This window comes from Protopterus annectens, chromosome 1.part0, assembly GCF_019279795.1.
Source record: "Protopterus annectens isolate FY-2018-M chromosome 1.part0, PAN1.0, whole genome shotgun sequence".
NCBI lineage: Eukaryota > Metazoa > Chordata > Ceratodontiformes > Protopteridae > Protopterus > Protopterus annectens.
In genome coordinates, this window is record NC_056725.1 from 656,680,556 (window position 1) to 656,699,412 (window position 18,857).

Consider the following 18,857-nt stretch of genomic DNA (forward strand, 5'->3'; position numbering starts at 1 on the left):
TAGTGTTTGGGAAGCGTTGCAATTATAAAATGCCGTCGGATGCTCGGCGCCGCTCCTCAAGAAGCGCAAGGATAAAACAGTGGAGCCTAGCGTTGATGATCCAGCTGTCCCGGACGTCGGTTCTTTAGAAGGCTCAGTGGAGCCGGAGGTTTTGCCAGGAGTTTCCATGGAGTCCCAGGCAGAAACTATACTATTACAGGATGTGCCTTCTCAGGAGGTAGGCCAGGCTGAGGGGCTTCTCAGGTGACTGTTCTTCCCTCTCTTCCCAAGGTAGTTAGAGCCTCTCCTTCTGTTGCCAAATCTTCTTTGAGAGGTAGGCCTAGTTCAGCATCAGTGGGGGCTTCTCCTAGCATTTCGGTTCTGTACCTAAGAAACATATGCTTAAAATGGCAGAAGATTTGATTACTATGATTAGGGTTCTATGCCCCGCCTGATAAGAGGACTAGGGTGGAACCGGAGTTTGATAGTTTTGAACAGTGTTCAGAGGCTTCAGAATCTTCTGTGGAAGATATGCAGGAGTATCCTACTTATTCTGATTCTGATGTGGATGATTCCACTCCTACAGCTTCTCCGCCTGAGGATTTCTCATTTTCAGAGACTCTGCATTCCATGAGGGAGCACTTTAAATGGGAAGGCCAGGATTACTCTGATTCCAGGAAAAGGCTTAGGGAATTCTTATTTTTACCCCAGCATAGGCCTTTAGCTATTCCTCCTGTGTTGAATGTGGTGGAAGATGTTTTTGCAGAGGCTTCCCTGAACCCTGACTCTTTGCCTCCTGCTCCTGTTAAGCCTGATAGGTATTATAGGGTGCCCGAAGCTCATAAATATTTGTTTAAGAGTCCTAGGGCGACCCAGAAACTATTTCTCAAGGGCCTAAGGGTGTAAAGGCTTCTGTGGTTAAAAATCCTGTTCCCACTGATAAAGAGGCAAGGGCTTTGGATAGGTGGGGAAAGAAAGTGTATACTTCTTCCACTCTAGCCATGAGAGCATTGAATTGTCAGTTTCACATGCTAAAATATCAGAATTATCTCCTTTCACAATTGAAATCTAAGGTGGATGCTTTGGCGGAAGGTATTGAGTGTAAAGAGTTGCTGGATTTGGTTCACGTGTCTGAACAAGTGGGTAAGCATTCTTTGCAATGTGGTTTTGATGCTGTACAGGCCTCCTCGAGGGTGGCTGCTACCAGTTCTGTTCTTGGCATGCCTGGTTGAAGGATCAGAATTTAGCTGAGCATGTTAAGACAAGGATTTTGGATGCTCCTTTACAGTCTGATGTGTTGTTTGGATCGCCTGTGGAAGCAGTTTTAAAGAAAATGGAGGACAAAGCTAAGTCTATGCAAACTGTTAAAGATTTTTGCAGGTGCAGCCACCAAAGTTTAGTAGAAATTGGCCTGCTAAGGGGTGGACATATCCTGCTTATGATTCCCAGTCTAGGGGTAGGTCTAGTCGTGGTAGGGGCAGGGCTCAAGGTTCTTTTAGGCCTAGAACAGGAGTTCACCTGCTCAGACTTCTGGTGAGGGCAGGGTTCAGTCCTTAACAGACCCAATGACCTGTCTTTTCAGCTGCCAGCAGATTCGCTCCTTTGGGAGGAAGACTGTCTCTTTTCAAAGAAAATTGGGATTTAATTACTCAAGACAAATGGGTGTTGGATATCATTCACCACGGTTACAGATTTTATTTCCATACAATGCCCCCTTCAAAGGCATGCCAGACGTTCCTCCTCCACAAAGAAAAGAGGCTCACAAGCAAGTTTCTCAGTTACTTCACATAGGGGCCATTCAGCCAGTCCCTGTATCAGAAAGGGGCCTAGGATTTTATTCTCGCCTGTTCCTTGTACCAAAGAAGGGGAACACGTGGAGACCAATTTTGGATTTATCTCTCCTCAACACGCTTTTGGACATTCCCAAGTTCAAGATGTTGACGTTACAACAGCTTTTACCTCTGCTGGGCAAAGATCACTGGATGGTAACTTTAGATCTCAAGGAAGCTTACCTTCATGTGCCTATAAGGCTAAGTTGCAGGAAGTATCTAGCTGGAAATTCTCATTATCAGTTCTCTGCATTGCCCTTTGGCTTATCTACTGCTCCAGAGTGTTCACAAAGGTTCTGGCTCCAGTGATAGCTTACTTCAGGCTTCAAGGAATTCAAATCTATCCTTACTTGGCCGACTGCCTGATTCTGGCTCAAGAAAAGGAAGACCTTCTACAGCATCTGGAATATATTATAGCAGTGCTAAGATGCCTAGGGTATTCTGTGAACGAAATAAAGTCCAGTCTAGTACCCTCTCAAGACATGTGCTTTCTGGGTGTGAGACTGAATACAGCAGCCCAGATGGCCTTTTTAACGCCGGACAAACAAAAGAGTCTGTCACTTTACTTCCATCAACTATCTCATCAGTCCGTGCTGACTGCAAGGACAGTCCTTCAAGCATTAGGGTTCATGGCATCTTGTATTCTGGTGCTTCCCAATGCCAAACTGCATATGAGGAAGCTACAATGGTATCTCAAAATGTATGGACACAGCACTGCCAGGATTTGGACACTGTCATTCAAATAATACCTTGCCTTCAAAAGAATTCTTGTGGTGGGCTCAGGAATGTCACCTAAACAAGGGACTCTCCAGAGGCAAGTCAGATCTTAACGACAGATGCCTCGGACATTGCTTGGGAGCTCATCTAAATGGAAAGTGGATACAAGACAAGTGGCCTGCCAGACTACAGCATCTACATATCAACATGAAAGAGATGTTAGCAGTCCAGTTTGCATTAATGGCTTTCAAGGAGTTACTTCTTCCAGGGCAGGTGTTGATTCTAACAGACAACACAACTGTCATGTGGTACATCAACAAGCAAGGGGAACACATTCTTATCCTCTATGCAGGCAAGCAATGATTTTATGGGAGACTATGCTAAGCCTGCAACTAACTCTTCAGGCAAGGTTTCTGCCAGGAGCACAGAATTCCTTAGCAGATGTGTTAAGCAGACAAATCATGGATCCCCGTGGAAACTGGATCTTCATGTATTTCAGAAACTGACAGTGTCATGGGGAACTCCAGACATAGATCTGTTCGCTTCTCCACTAAACCACCAGCTGCCAAAGTATTGCACAAAGGGGTTTCATCACACAGCTTGGAAAGTGGATGCTCTGTCTTTCAGTTGGAAAAACCTTCATGTGTATGCCTTTCCACCTCTGCCTCTTCTTCCAAAGGTACTATTAAAGGTCAGACAAGACAGGCCAAGGATGATTTCGATAGCTCCAGATTGGCCTCGCAACACTGGTACCCACTACTGTCTGGTAAAGAAGCCTCCATGGCCTTTACCTCTGATTCCTCATCTGTTATCTCAGAAGGACGGTCATCTGCTCAATGTCAAGCTTCACTCTCTTCATCTAACAGCCTGGCATATTCTGTGTTGAATCACAGCAGGTCTCAACTTCCTCAACAAGTTTTAAATGTGATTATAAAATGGAAGAGATTTTTATTTTGGAGACAGCAAAAGAATTTGGAGATTTCTGAGCCTAATTTGAGTGTGGCTCTTCAATATCTTACTGAATTATTGGGCAAAGGTTTGTCCTTCTCTTCCATTAAGATTCATGCTGCAGCAATTTCAGCTCACTATGATTGTGACCCACCTTATCCTTTGTTCAAGCAGTTTCTTAGAGGGGCAAAATATAAGACCCCCCGTATGAGAGCTCCCTCCTGCTTGGGATCTCAATTTTGTGTTGGAAAACTTACTCTACAACCTTTTGCCTGCAGCAGCTGCTGAATTGTGAAATACTTGTCATGGAAGACTGCTTTTCTGTTGGCTATTACTTCTGCAAGAAGGGTGTCTGAGTTGCAGGCCCTTATGCAGTAGAGCCCTTTTGATTTTCCATAAGGATATTGAGTTCACAGGGCAAGCCTGTGTCAAAACAAACTATTTCTACCATCATGGCAAGGAGATTCCAGCTGGGATTAGGCCTCATTCCACTAGGCTACTGCCTTCAACAGCACATTTCTAACCTATCTACTCTAAGTCTAGGGCTGGTTTTGCCACAGCTGTTTTGCAAGGCATGTTGTCAGCTCCTACTTCTTTATAATTTGCCAGCCTCCCTACCTCTGCTTTGGGATTCTACCCAATAGTCAGGACTGCAGCAATGGAAGACGAAGAACATAGTACAGTTTTGTACCTACCCATAAATGTAGATGTTTTACTCCCTCCTTCCCTCTGTATTTAGAGGTGGTTGTGTAGGTGAGTTTACATGCTTATATTTTTGTATACATTGTTGTATATATTGTACATGTTTTTGGTGCAGGTTTTTGGGACTTGTCTTTAGGGTCTTCTGACATCTGGGGCAAGAAAAGACTGAGGATATGACTATACCCAATAGTCAGGACTGCAGCAATGGAATCCTCGAACATCTACATTTATGGTAGGTACAAAACTGTACTTTTTATTGTTATGGATAATTGGAAAATTGTAGAAGGAAATTCAGATTTAATTTCCTGTTTTGGCCTTGGTCCAACGTTTGTATATAGAAACAGTTATAATTTAAAAATATTACTAGAGAAAGATACTACAAAAATTGTGGGAGGTAACGTTTATAAACAGAGAAAAAGGTATGTGTAAATGTAGGGATTGTTCTGTTTGTAGCTATATTTTAGAAGGTCCTTATTTATGTTTAAATCATTTAAATTGTACTTTTCCTATCCCGGGGGTTTTTTACTTGCAAATCTAAGGGAGTGGTTTATGCTAGCTAATGCCTAAGCTGTAATGTCTATTACATAGGCATGACCACTAGAAGTTTAGAAGCTAGAATCAAGGAACATCTTTATCCAATAAAAAATAAAAAGGAAAATAATGCACTTTATTATACATTCACAGATTTGTTCCACTTTTAAGAAATTTCTTTTTATTGTTGTAGAACAAGTTCCTTTAGATAGAAGAGGGGGTGAGCTTAAGAACAGAGTGGAACAAAAAGAGACATTATGGCAGCTTAAGTTAGGGGCAGACATACTGCCTGGTCTTAATGATGGCATTAATATTGTTTTTAAAAGATTAAAATTAGTAAAGTGTTGTTGATGGTTTTATATTTCTATATTCCTTTTTATTTTTGAATTGAGATTAGGATTATTAAATTATTAATAGTTTTTAGATGTAATTAATTAGTTAAATAGAATGTTCTGCTGGGTTATACAACATGTTCTTCGTGTTTCACTGTTGCAGTCATCACACTTCAGTTATCCTGACAGGGGTAGCCCTCAGTCGGCCCGAATACCAGAGGCTTAGTATTTCTGCATCGGTTACTGTCACTGTAGGACTGACGTCAGGTTGTCAGTAGTATAAAAACAGGGTGCCGACACCATTACATCAGTCTTTCTTGCCGAGGAGCCCGAAGCAGAAGCAGTTCGCACGAGTGCCAGTCAGCCACTACCTGACTTTTTGTTTCCGAAATTGAAGTTGAAGTCTTCTAAAGCTAAGCACCCCATTGGGGATCCTTTTTTCTTGCTCTAACAGATGTCAGAAAAAGTTAACAATTGTCTTGCCTGTGGAAAGCAAATACCACACCGAGATTTCCATTCTTACTGCGTCACTGGTTTAGGCCCAGACCACGGCGTCCCTCTCTGCTGGTTTTGTGCTTTGTTCACCGCCCGAACTATTCATCGTCTGGCCCTTGTTGTAGCTAAATACTTTCATTCTCGATCTCAGTATTCCGAAATGGCTTCTGTAAGCTATCCAACTACAGATCTTCCAAAAAAATGTAAGGATAAAGACAGAGACAAGACCGCACGGGTTCAAAACTGCCGACGACGCTTTCGTTAAGCTAGTCGCCGGTACTCATTGAGGTGCTTTTGCAGCCCCTGATGCCCACATCAGTGGATTCGCAGGCCCTACAGAGACCCGTTTGGAGTCCGGTATGCTATGAGACTCTTTTGACTATGAAACCTGCGAATGTCTCTACCTTGGATGGGTCTGGAGCTGCTGTGCAGGCACCGGCTTCTGACGAAGTTCTTCCCACTGCCGATGTTCGACACAAACCATCAACTTTTTTCGTGTCTTCAGTTCTTTCTAAAACTACCAAGTTCCTAAGGCCTAGAGTACGAGCTACGCCTAAAAGACTGACACCCAAACTCACGCACCTGCTTCCTTGCCACAATCACAGATGCTTAAAATGCTGGAAAACCTTATCATGCTGATTAGGGGAAGCCAGCCTTTCCCTGCTAAAAGAAAAAGAGACTTGGTCCCAGCACCTTTATCTAAGCAAGAGTTTGACGAGACTGAGGTTTCTGATTATGAAAACATGCCTTTGTCTACTTATGAGGATTCAGATGCAGAGGAATCCATTCCTTCTGCCTCTCCTCCAGAGGATTTTTCTTTTGGTGAAACCCTACATACTTTTGAGAGAGCATTTCCATTGGGAATGCCAGGTTTATCCTCAGTCCAAAAAGAGACTCAGGGAATTTTTAGATTTACCACAGCACAGACCTTTAGCTATATCCCCTGTTCTGGATGTTGTGGATGATGTTTTTATGGAATCCAGTCTAACTCCTGACCTTTACCTCCTGCTCCCAGGAAACCTTATAGGTATTGCAAAGTCCCTGACATGCACAAATTTATTTTCAAGAATCCCACTGCTGACCCAGTGATCATCTCCCAAGCGTCTAAAAGAATAAAAGCAACTACAGCCAAGAATCCCACCCCCTCAGACAGGGATTCTCGACCCATAGACAGATGGAGTAAAAAAGTATATACCTCTGCAACTCTTGCCATTAGAGCATTAAATTGTCAATTCCACATTCTGAAATATTTATTTTATTTATTTATTTTATTTTCCATTTGTTAACCGGGATGGTCCGACTGGATACATGTCCTTTTTCAGCAGAGGCCCGGGGAGAAAAGCTCCAACAGAGTTACATTGATAATTAGGTACAGTAAATGAGCTGAAAGAACTTAACAAAAACATAGGCTATTTACATACAAGTACAAGACTGCCATTACTATTTCTGAGATTACTACAAATGTAACATTAATAACATATTAGCAAGGACGGTAGGCAGTATAATGACATAGAGTTAGACAGGATACATATTTCTTTATCACAGTATACAAAGTACTTATCATCTTAGCTAGTTGTTTATGTTTTAGTTAATGGCACAGAGCTAGTCTGGGTTTGAGCAAGGACATAGCCAGTGTGACTTGAAGTGGAGTTTTAGACTTTGACTTAGAGAAGTTGCAAGCGTGATGTTATTTGGGAGAGAGTTCCATATTTTACCAGTGGTGTTGGCAAATAGCGCGTCACCACCTAGGTTGAGAGATTTAGTTGTTTGGACAAGGAGTCTGTTTGCTGAGCGAAGGCAGCTTAGATTGGAGTAAGGAGTCATTACGTTTTTTAGTGCTGGGGTATTCTCAGGTTGTTTAATGATTTTGAAGGCCTCTATGAGTTGGGACTGGTGAAGAAGGTGTGGGAATTCTATCCATCCAAGCTTTTTCAGGTTAGTACAGTGGTGTGTTCTGTAGGGTAGGCCTGTAACGAACCTGGCAATGTGATTATAGCAGGATGAGAGCTTGGCCAGATCAGATTTGTTAAGGTGAGTGAGGACAGGAGAGGCATATAGTAGGGTAGAGAGAAGGTGTGAACGGGCTGTGGCTGCCCTGGCATTCGGGGTAAGGAAGGCTTTAATTCTATATAGGGTCCCAAGTTTCTTGTTGACTGACTTAATGGCTTGGTTGATATGTATATCAAATCTGAGTTTATTGTCAATGTTTACTCCTAATAGCTTTGTATAGGTGTCTGGGGAGATGATGGTCCCATTATTGGATTTTATAGTGAAGTTTTCAGTCGGAGATCTGTTGGTTGGGTAGAAGAGAAGTAACTTGGTTTTGTTTGGATTTAAGATCAGGAGATGGTTGGCAAGCCAGTTTTCGACTTTGGTGAAGCTATGTTGGGTGGTAGTTAGTAGATTTGCAAGAGAGGCATTGGAACATATTATAGTCGAGTCATCTGCATATTGAATGCAGGTGGCTTCAGGGATGACTGTTTGGATGTCGTTTATGAAGACTGAAAAGAGGAGAGGTCCTAATATGGAACCTTGAGGAAGTCCTGTGGTATTTGGTAGTAGGCAGGAGAGCTTGTTTTGCCACATTACTGCTTGTTGTCTCCCAGTGAGGTAAGCTTGAAACCAGTCGAGGGCTGGAGTATCTAGATACAGGGTTTTTAAAGAATATAGAAGTAACTGATGGTTTACCATATCGAAGGCTTTCGATAGGTCCAGGAAGAGAGCGGAGGATATTTATTTATTATTCCGGTTAAGATTAATGTTTTCAGTAAAAGAGAGGAGGGCAGTGGTTGTACTATGATGGGGTCTGAATCCATGTTGAGAGTCTGTGAGTAGTTTATTTTGGGTTAGATAGAGCATTAGTTGGTTGTGCATGCACTTTTCCATAATTTTGGCAAGTGGTGATAGTATGGCTATAGGTCTATAGTTGGATAGTTCTGTGGATGAACCTCCTTTGTGAGTGGAATAACATAGGATATTTTCCAAATTGAGGGGATTGAGGCCTCGGTTATGGTTCTGTTAATTAGGATTGAGATAGGGTAGGCTACGACATCTGCAGCAATTTGCAGGTATTCAGCCGACAGAAGATCGGCTGAAAGGGTGATTGGCTTCAGTTTTTTCAAAAGGGATCTGATAAAGGATGTGGACATTGGCTGGAAGTTAAAAGAGAGTGGTGAGTCAGGTATAGTGTTTATAGAAGTGTGGGGAGGAGAAAGTTGGTTAGCTAATGACTGGATGGTTTCTGTGAAGAAAGTATTGAATGAATTGGCTATATCTTCTTGGCTCTTGACTTGTCTTGAAATACCAGCAACATACCACGGAACTCATTAAACAAAAATTATCCACCTTCCCTGACTGTGCAGAAAATAAAGATTTACAGGAACTTATGCATTCTGCAAGCCAAATCAGTAAGTATACCCTGCAATGTGGGTTTGATCCCCTTGAAGCATCCTGCAGGGCAACAGCCACAGGTTCTGTACTTAGAAGGCATGCTTGGCTTAAGGAACAGACCTTGTCAGATCATTTCAAATTAAAATTTTTGGATGCACCACTGAACAAAAACAATCTGTTTGGCACCAAAGCAAAAGAGGTTTTAAAAAAGATGGAAGTATTCCGAAGTCTAAGTCTATGCAGACAGTTAAAGTCTTTTTGCAAGTTCAGCCTCCAAGATTCAGTAGGCATTGCCACTCAAAACATTGGTCCTTTCCAGCACCCTCAAAGGCCACCTTAGACTAGACTTAGGGGTAACAGACCCCCTAGACAGCAGTCTCAGGGTATGCAGAGATCTAAGCAATGGGGTACCTCCACATCTAAACCAGGGAGTGCTAAGCCACCCCTTATGGAAAGAATTCCCAATGACTACTCAACTCCTCCTCTCACCTCTGCCCATCTGCTCATGCCCCTAGGAGGAAAACTTGCCTCCCATGCAGAAAACTGGACCTCCATCACCAACGATCGATGGGTCCTCAACATAGTGTCCCAGGGGTACAAATTTTATTTCCACATATTGCCAACCCCAAAGGGATACCCAGATCTTCCTCCAAATCAGTGGGCAGAGGCAAAACCAAGTTCATTCCCTGCTCTCCATGAGGGCAATTCAGCCTGTTCCTGCAGATCAGTTAGGCCAAGGGTTCTGTTCCAGGCTTTTTCTGGTACCCAGAAAAGAGGGCACCTGACGCCCAATCTTGGATCTATCTAGTCTAAACGCACCTTCCTGGTGGTACCAAAATTCAAAATGCTCACACTGCAGCAGCTTCTCCCTATGCTGTCCAAAGATGCCTGGTTAGCCAGTCTAGACCTCAAAGTGGCCTATCTGCATATCCCAATCAGAGATTCTTGCAGACAATATCTACGTTTCAGGGCAGGATCTGTGCATTATCAGTTCTCTGCACTTCTCTTTGGCTTATCCACTGCTCCCAGAGTTTTCACAAAATGTCTGGCTCCAGCCAAAGCTTTTTGCAGACAACGAAATATTCAAATTTACCCTTACTTGGACGAATGCCTGATTCAGGCAGACAGTCAGGAAAAGCTGTTACAGCACCTGACATTTGTAAAGGACCTACTAGCCTCACTGGGGGTACACTATCAATGAGAAGAAATCCAAACTAGTCTCCAGTCAAAAAATTGTATTCCTGGGAGCACACCTGGACATAGCATCCCAGATGGCATTTCTGACTCAAGAAAAACAAGCCTGACAGGCTACTTCTCTCAACTGGCCACCAGAACCCAGTTATCCACAAGGAAAATCCTGCAAGCTCTAGGGTTCATGGCCTCCTGCATTCTACTAATTGCATATGCCAGACTGCATATGAGGAAACTTCAGTGGTACTTAAAAAGCCTTTGGTCTCAACATTCATGGACCTGGAAACTATTACAACTATGATACCCTGTCTTAGGAAAGATTTTCTTTGGTGGGCAGCAGCATGCAACCACAACAAGGGACTTCCCTTTTCACAACCCCACGCCACCCAGACCCTAACCACAGATACATCAGACTATGCCTGGGGTGCTCACCTGGACGTCAGGTGCATTCAGGGCCACTGGAGCCCAACCCAAATTCATCTGCACATCAACAAAAAGAGATGCTACCTGTTCAGCACGCTCTGACAGCTTTCAGATCCCTGCTCTCTGGGGCCTCTACTAATCAAAACCGACAACACCACAGTAATGTGGTACATCAAAAAGCAGGGGGGAACCCACTCTTACCCACTATGCAAGCTAGCAGGAACCCACTCTTACCCACTATGCAGGCTAGCCATGACCCTTTGGAGCACGGCCTCAGCTGTGCATATTCATCTGTAAACTCAATTCCTGCCAGTCAACCAAAACTCTCTGGCAGACAACTTAAGCAGAAGTCTCCTAGACCCATATGAGTGGCATTTAAACCACAATACCTTCAACCTTGTGACCTAAAAATGGGGTACCCTGAAGGTGGACCTATTTGCCTCACCCTACAACCACCAGCTCAGCAAATTCTGCACCAGGGAACCTCACAGCAAGGCCTGGAAAGTGGATGCCCTATCCTTCCAGTGAGCAAACCTCTCAATCTATGCATTTCCCCCTCTACGTCTTCTTACCGGAGTATTACTCAAAATAAGGGAGGAAAGACCAAGGGCAATCCTGATTGCCCCAGACTAGCCACGCCAACACTGGTACCCACTACCACGCAGTCTGTCACCATTGCCTCCATGGCACATACCCCAAATCCGTACTCTCCTGACTCAGCAGGAGGGACAGTTATTGCATCCACAGTTGCAGACCCTGAACCTTGCAGCCTGGCTTATTCCTTGACTTCTCCTCCAATGCCCAACCTAAGCAAAGAAGTCCTGGATGTCATACGTGAAGCCAGACGACCCAGTACTAGAAAATCCTATGCTGACAAGTGGAAAAGTTATTGTTCCTGGATCCAGACTAAAGGAGCTGACCCAGCACAACCCTTCTTACCTCTCATCCTGGATTACTTGGCAGAACTACTACACATGGGCCTGTCCTTCTCTTCCATTAAGATCCATGCCTCTGCCATCTCTGCTCATTACAGCACTGTGCCACCTCTCTTCTCTCACACTCTCATCAAACAGTTCCTGAGAGGGGCTAACAACTTCAGCCCACCAAGAAAAGCCCCTACCCCTGCTTGGGACCTTAACTTTGTGTTGGAAAAGCTCACACTTCCCCCTTTGAGCCTGCAGCTTCAGCAGAGTTAAAATTTCTCTCTTGGAAAACAGCCTTGCTTCTGGCCATTACTTCAGCTAGAAGAGTGTCTGAGCTACAAGCACTTATGGCTGTGGAACCCTTCGTTATTTTTCATGCTGACAGGGTCTCCCTCAGGGCTAACCCATCTTTCATGCCTAAGGTAGTGTCCACTGTGGCTCTCAACCAATCTATTCATTTGCCCACCTTTTTCCCTAAACCTCAGAATAAGGGGGGGAAAGGATCCTGCACTCTTTAGATGTGCACAGACAGCTCAGATTCTACCTGGATAGGACTAAGCCCTTTAGGAAATCTGTCCAGTTACTAGTCAGCTTTGCACCAGGGGCAGAGGGCAAGGCCTTATCAAAACAAACCATCTGCAAACGGATCGCACACTTTATCCATTTCTGTTACAAACACCATGGGAAACCACCGCCACGGGGGGTCAGAACACATTATACTAGGGCAACTTCAACCTCTACAGCCTTTCTCAGAGGGGTCCCTACCAGGGACATCCTAGAAACTGCAACATGGAGTTCTGTTCATAACTTCACCAAGCATTACCACCTGCCTATTTTTTCAAAATCCAGGGCAGTCTTTAGGGCATACTAGTCAGCCCCAACTCTTCTTGACTGCCTCCACCCATTCCTCAGCTTTGGGAATCAACCCAAGTGTGATGACTGCAACAGTGAAACATGAAGAACATAGTACAGTTGTGTACAGTTACCATAAATGTAGATGTCCGAGTGTATTCACTGTTGCAGTCCTGGTGTCCCACCCTCCAGCCCCCTTGTCTCTCTCTCTCTCTCTCTCTTCCTCACCCTTACAGGGCTATTGGTATTTACTTTGTACTGGTGGTGTTACTCCACCATAACTTAGCTCCCTATTGGGGGCTCCTGACATTTGGGGCAAGAAAAACTGATGTAATGGCGTCAGCTGCCTGTTTTTATACCACAACAACCTGACGTCAGTCCTGGAAAGACAGCAATTGACACAGAAATACTAAGGCTCTGGTATTCGGGCCGACTGAGGGCTACCCCTGGCAGGATAACCCAAGTGTGATGACCGCAACAGTGAATACACTCGAACATCTACATTTATGGTAAGTGTACACAACTGTACTTTTTATGTAGCGGAGTTGGAAATTGTTCATTTATCCCTTAATGACGAAAGTGGAAAATAGTTTGTTTATGCTATTTCCTGAAGTTTGTTTCTTCCACTTCACTTAGCAGTGCCTTTAGTGTTTTTTTAATTTTTTTCTTTGTTTCATATAACCACCTTCAGCTGGGACTGTTTCTTTTTTATGTTTCTGTTCTAATTTTGTAGAACATACCTGATTTTTCTCATATTTTGATGTTTCCTCCATAGCATATGCCAATAGAAAAGTCTATCATCTCAAGGTACTTCAGCGGCTGGACTTTTTTATTGGTGTATGCTTGTTTTTGAATAGCAATGAGTCATTATTGTATACATGAGGTGATGCCGTAAGAGTCCAAAGTGGGTTGGGTCAGTCCTTACTGCCCTTTCAGGAATAACTAAAAACAAGTTTTTTTGTTTTTGGCTACCTGTACGTAGGTCGAGGTGCAAAATCGGTGGGACGTTATCTGAATCTTGTGACTGTAGCAGAGCTGTTCTTCACAGGATACAACTCTGTAGTGGAAGTACCACATGGCAGGATTAGTACCATATGGCAGGATTATTTATTTATTTATTTCACATTTGTTAACCGGGTTAGTCCAACTGAGCAGCTATTGCCCATTTTCAGTTGATACCCGAGGAGAAAAACTCCCAATAAATTGATATATACATAGTAACACAAGAGTAAGTATAACATCATATTAATACAAAATAAGAAAAGCATAGCAAAAAACAGTGTAAAAAATACATGCATATTATGGTTGAAAAGCATTTTCCTTACAGAATTGGAAGAGTGATTTTTGGTGATACGTGTCAAAATAGGAATTTCAGAGGTTAGGTAAATTTGACTACGATAGAGAAGGTTATGCAGCAGGAGGAGGGTGGTCAGGTGGGATCCTGGCATGGGCAGATCCAGTTAGTTTGGAAGAATACTTCTAGTTCTTTTTTGAAGCTTGTTGCTTGAAGGTTAGAGGGTAGGCTGTTCCAGATTTTTGTAATAGCAAATTTGTATAGGAGATTGGCTATGTTCAGTTTAGGTCTATATGTTTCTAGGAGATGTTTTTCAGAGCTGCAGGGGGGGGTGCGTAAGGTTGAATAGTATAAGACTAGATTTGTGAGGAGGAGCAGGAAATGGGTTTGTTAAGTATGTGGTGGGTTAGATGTAGCTGGGACAGTTTTATAAGATGGGAGAATTCAAGCCATTGTAGCTTGTGGAGGGCTAAGCAGTGGTGGGTTGGGAAGGGTGGCTGCAAATTTGACAGTTTTATTGTAGGTCTGCTCAAGTCTAGAGTGTAAACAGGATTGAAGAATGGTGAGGACTGGTGAACCATAGAGGAGGCTAGGAAGGAGGTAGGCTTGGGCAAGGGATTGTCTAGATTCTACAGAGAGGAATTTTGAGTTGTGTATAACAAGCCTAGTTTTTGATTAGTTTTTTTATTGCATGGTGAATGTGTAAAGTGGTCATCAGTAGTCATTCCTAGTAATGTTGTGTGAGCGTCTACGTTAATTATCGTGTTATTTAGAGAGGAGATGGAGAAGTTTGCCTTGAGGTGGTCATTGTTTTTTTGGGAGAAAGAGAAGTAGCTTTGTTTTTTTGAGGTTAAGGATAAGCTGATTGTTTTTTAGCCAATTTTCTACAAGATGGAAGGATTGATTGTGTGTTTGAAAAAGTGTGATAGAGTTAGCGGATGTGATAAGGGTGGAGTCGGCATACTGAATGAAGCTCGAGAGGGAGGTGGAGGACTGGAGGTCATTGATAAAGATGTTAAAGAGCAGGAGTCCAAGAATGGAACCCTGAGGTATGCCACTGTGTATAGGTAAGAAAGGAGAGAAGGAGGATTGCCATTTTAGTGATTGAAGTCTATCAATGAGGTAACTGTAGAACCATGAGAAAGCTGAGCTAGATAGGTTGAGGTTAGCCAGTTTAGTCAGAAGTTTGGAATGTGATACCATATCAAATGCCTTAGATAAGTCAAGAAACAAACAGGAGACTCAAGTTATTGCTGTTCCTAGCTTTGGCAGTGGTGTGTGGGTGATGGATAAAAGGGCTGTAGAGGTGCTGTGGTGAGGTTGGAAGCTGTGTTGGGTAGGGGAGAGGAGGTTATTTTGGAGGAGGAAGTTAAGTATTTGGTTGTGAATACACTTTTCTAGTATTTTGGATAGTGGGGGGGGGAGTATGGCAATTGGTTGGTAATTGGAGGGGTCATTGGAGTTACCTCCTTTGTGAAGGGGGATAATGTAAAAGGATTTCCAGAATGGGTAAAGTGGCTTCTTTTATAGAACAGTTAATGAGTAGAGACTGGATGGGCAGTGGATTACAGATAACTGTAACTGTTGCATGAGGCTGGAGAGTGCCTTATCCCAAAGTGCTGTCTGCTGCATATCATTTCAGATGTAGCCACAACTGAGTTAAGTACGTCAGTAGTGTGGCAGACAAAGTAGTCAGGAATAAAACACTCCATTTATAACCAAGCCAGTGGAGTCACAAGTAAATGAAGTTAATAATCAGTCTTATAAAGAAAGAGCTGAGAAAATTTTTCTTTAGCATTTAAAATGCACAAGCTGTAAACACTGTACATGCTCATACATTTCTGCACACAGTACACTTAGACTAAAAACCAGTGTATTCAAGGTGCATCAGAATTTGTGCAAATACTCCAAAACTTAACTGTTTTTTTTTGCAGTAGGCAAGCACTCCTGCACCTCCACACTCCTCTGCCTTATATATTCTCACTCCAAGGTCAGTTCATCTCAAAGAAAGAGTGACTTTTTTTTAAAATGTGATAAATTTCACACATAAATACATTGCTGTGGTAAGTGGCAATGAAAAATACATTGAGCCAGTGCACTCAAGTGTATACAACTCAAGCAAGTCAAGAAACCATCTGGGAGTAATGATAAAAGCCTCATTCTTTTTACTGTGTCAAATATATATATATATATATATATATATATATATATATATATATATATATATATATATATATAAACTAAAACCAGAATTGTTAAAATCACATACAAAAGAAGAAGATAGTACAAGTACAGATTTATGATGGTCTAAAACAAATATGCAGTTGATTTTCTCAACTTAATCAAGTTACAGTTTTAAAATGGCTAATCATACTTGGGTTGTGTAAGTAAAAATGTTATGCTATGTTTATCTTCTTGTAGCCTCCTATCCCTGATCCCAACAACATGCGAGATTTTGTAAGCTATCCAACATCAGGGAATGAAAGATTGCACTGTACTATGAAACGGACTGAAGATGACCCGGAAGTTGGGGGTCCTTGCTATACCCTCTACTTGGAATATTTGGGAGGACTGGTTCCAATACTGAAAGGGCGCAGAATAAGTAAATTACGTCCAGAATTCGTTATAATGGATCCCAGAACAGATGGAAAGTCAGGTAGGAATTTTTTTTTGTGGTTTTTGTTTTCTTGTAGCTGCCATTATAACAAGATGTATGTAAAGTGCCTTCAAAAAAGATCGCCATTTATTTGTGGGAGACCAAAAAGTAGTGGACTGTCCAACATGCAAGGCTTCTAAAGAACTCTGAAATTAAATTCTGAAGAATTCTAAAGGAGAGTGTTTCCCTGCACGTCTTCATTTACTTGACAAGTGAGACATACAGGGTCTCAGCCTGTGCAATTACCATGTTTTTATCAAGAATCTTTTCCTGATTTTCCTTAAAGCCACTGCCTCAACTATAACAAAAGCTGAAGAGAAAGTGCCACTTCTAAATCCAGAAATGGCCACTGAGTGTGGATGCTACTTTCTTAGTGTTTTCCTCTTTCTTATATTTTTCTCAGTATAAGAACATATGGAAACATGGGTACAAAGCTGCTCTACTGAACTCTTCTCCTCCTGTTTAGTCAATGTATTCCTTTAGTAATCCACCTTCAAGTTTTCTACAGACATTCTCTGACTAGAAAAAAAGGAATACTGTTCCTAACATTCCCAGCCCTCACGTAACTAGCCTTATGACCTTTTTTTGCACATTAACCTTTGGTATTGTTGAGTCACCTGTTTTTTAAATTTTTTTTCTTCTCTCTTTTGAGCAGTGGCTTGATTAGTACAGGTGCCTACAGGTGTGTGTGCCTAGTTTTGTTGTCTGTTCAGGTGGGATGTGCACCTTGCATTAATGTTGTCCTTTCCTCAGGTCTCAGGCACGGAGGGCAAAGCCCTGTCTGCGATCCACATGATCCAAGTCCGAGTACTATTTTGGGTGCTGGCAGACAGCAAACCTAGAGTGTGAGGGGACTTGGGCTTGGTATTCCCAAGCTGATGATAGTAGCCCTTATCACCATATGAAGGATTGTGCACACACAGAGAGAGGGGTATAAGAGATCCCTGTGTTGATATGTCAACCACCAGAGGATGGAGTTTGGACCTGTAGAAACACACACACCACACTTATTATGCCAGGGAGGTCAAAAACAATTATCATGGCTACATGTATAATACCTCCCAAGATGGCTTGTACTAGTTATATCCCTAATATGGGGAAATGAATGGCCTAAGTCCAACTGGGGGAGGCTTGATGGTCATTGGGCATTGGAGCCTAAATTTTCAGTGGAGGGAGTTATATTGTCATTGTTGATACCTATATTCAGTTGATGATCTCTGTCTGTGGCTACTCTTATTGAGATAGACAAATTATAGTCTAAGCATGTGAGCTTCACAGGGTTGTAGTAGTCCCAAACTCTTTTAATGTATTTGTAAATACTGTGTTTTCCCCAGCAAACCTATGCTGCTGCTGCTGTTTAATATGACAAGAGCAATTTGTTGGTTTATTTTTCACTTTCACCTTTTGCTTTCAGTCCACAAGTATCCTGCAGCTGAGTAAGCAGTTCATGTGTCTACTGTCCTTGCAAGTTACATGGTTTATTTACTTGAACAATAATGAATATAAACTTCCTAATAAATGTGAATATATACCAGTGGAAACGGGCATGTTAAAGTCTGCAGTGGGTTACATGACATAAGGAATCTGATGCAAAACTAATTATATGTATTCTGCCCGAGTGTTGCAGGTAGCTTACCCTGCTTCCATCAACTCTCCGGGAATACCTAGCTTTTTTAAAAGCTCTTGTCTACAGTAGCCATTAGCAGTGATAGTCTCTACCATCAGTTATTTCAATTCGTTTAATGCTGTCCCAGTGATACAGGTTACATTGTGTTTCCCTTGACCCTGAGGATCATGCTGCCTCCTCCCAGCCCTGTTCTTCATATCTTGTGTAATTCTGTCCATGTACCTTTTTAAATTCACATTCCTCCTCTCTGTCCTTTTCTGCAGTAAAGTATTTCAGACCCTTAACCCTTTCCTTAAACATAATTCCCTCTGTTCCTGTCACTGTTTTATTAACGCTCTTCACACTTTAACAGAGTAACCTTCTCCTTCCCATATGACACCCGTAAGTGTGTATGCTTTACCAAAATAGTGGCCTTAACGTCACAACAGAGCGGGGTGTTGCCATTCATCCATTCGTTTGACCTCAGTAGCTGTGCATTCAAACATTTAGTTTGCTGTTGCTGTTTGCAACTTACACTGAGCCTAGTGCTTATGTCCTTATAACAAGTCACCCAGAGTTGACTAACAACTTCCTAACAAACCTGTATGTAGTTATTGCTTTGGTACAGCAGCACATAGAAGGTTTCAGATGAAGTCATCATCTCTTAGAATGTTTCCAGTATTTTCAGATCCCCTCCAAGCTTTTGCCTCATCTAATATCTCCCCAACTTTGCTGTCATCAACAATGATGGAGGCAGTTCTTCATGTCTTGGGTGAAGCGAGAGATGAACACACTAAATACGGCTTGACAAACTACTTTGCAGATACTTGTTACCGTTTTCCTTTCTCAGAGCTTACATCTAACTACAGCCCCCTCTTCCATGTCTTGTAATGATTTCTGTACCCATTTAGACAGTTTACTCACTTTTCACATGGAGTCTTATGTCCTTTCTTATTTTTAAGGAGACTGTAGTATGAGACTGACATAGT

The 18,857-nt window shown here is 42.4% G+C and overlaps 1 protein-coding gene across 1 annotated transcript in view; it reads left to right on the forward strand.

Moving 5' to 3' along the window:
- The window catches only part of TULP4 (TUB like protein 4), a gene marked incomplete in the record, with an annotated part of 1,525,147 nt that overhangs the window by 909,938 nt on the left and 596,352 nt on the right, over positions 1 to 18,857 (forward strand). The window contains 1 exon segment of the mRNA XM_044061979.1: positions 16,028 to 16,262. Coding sequence (XP_043917914.1) covers positions 16,028 to 16,262 — 235 coding nt within the window.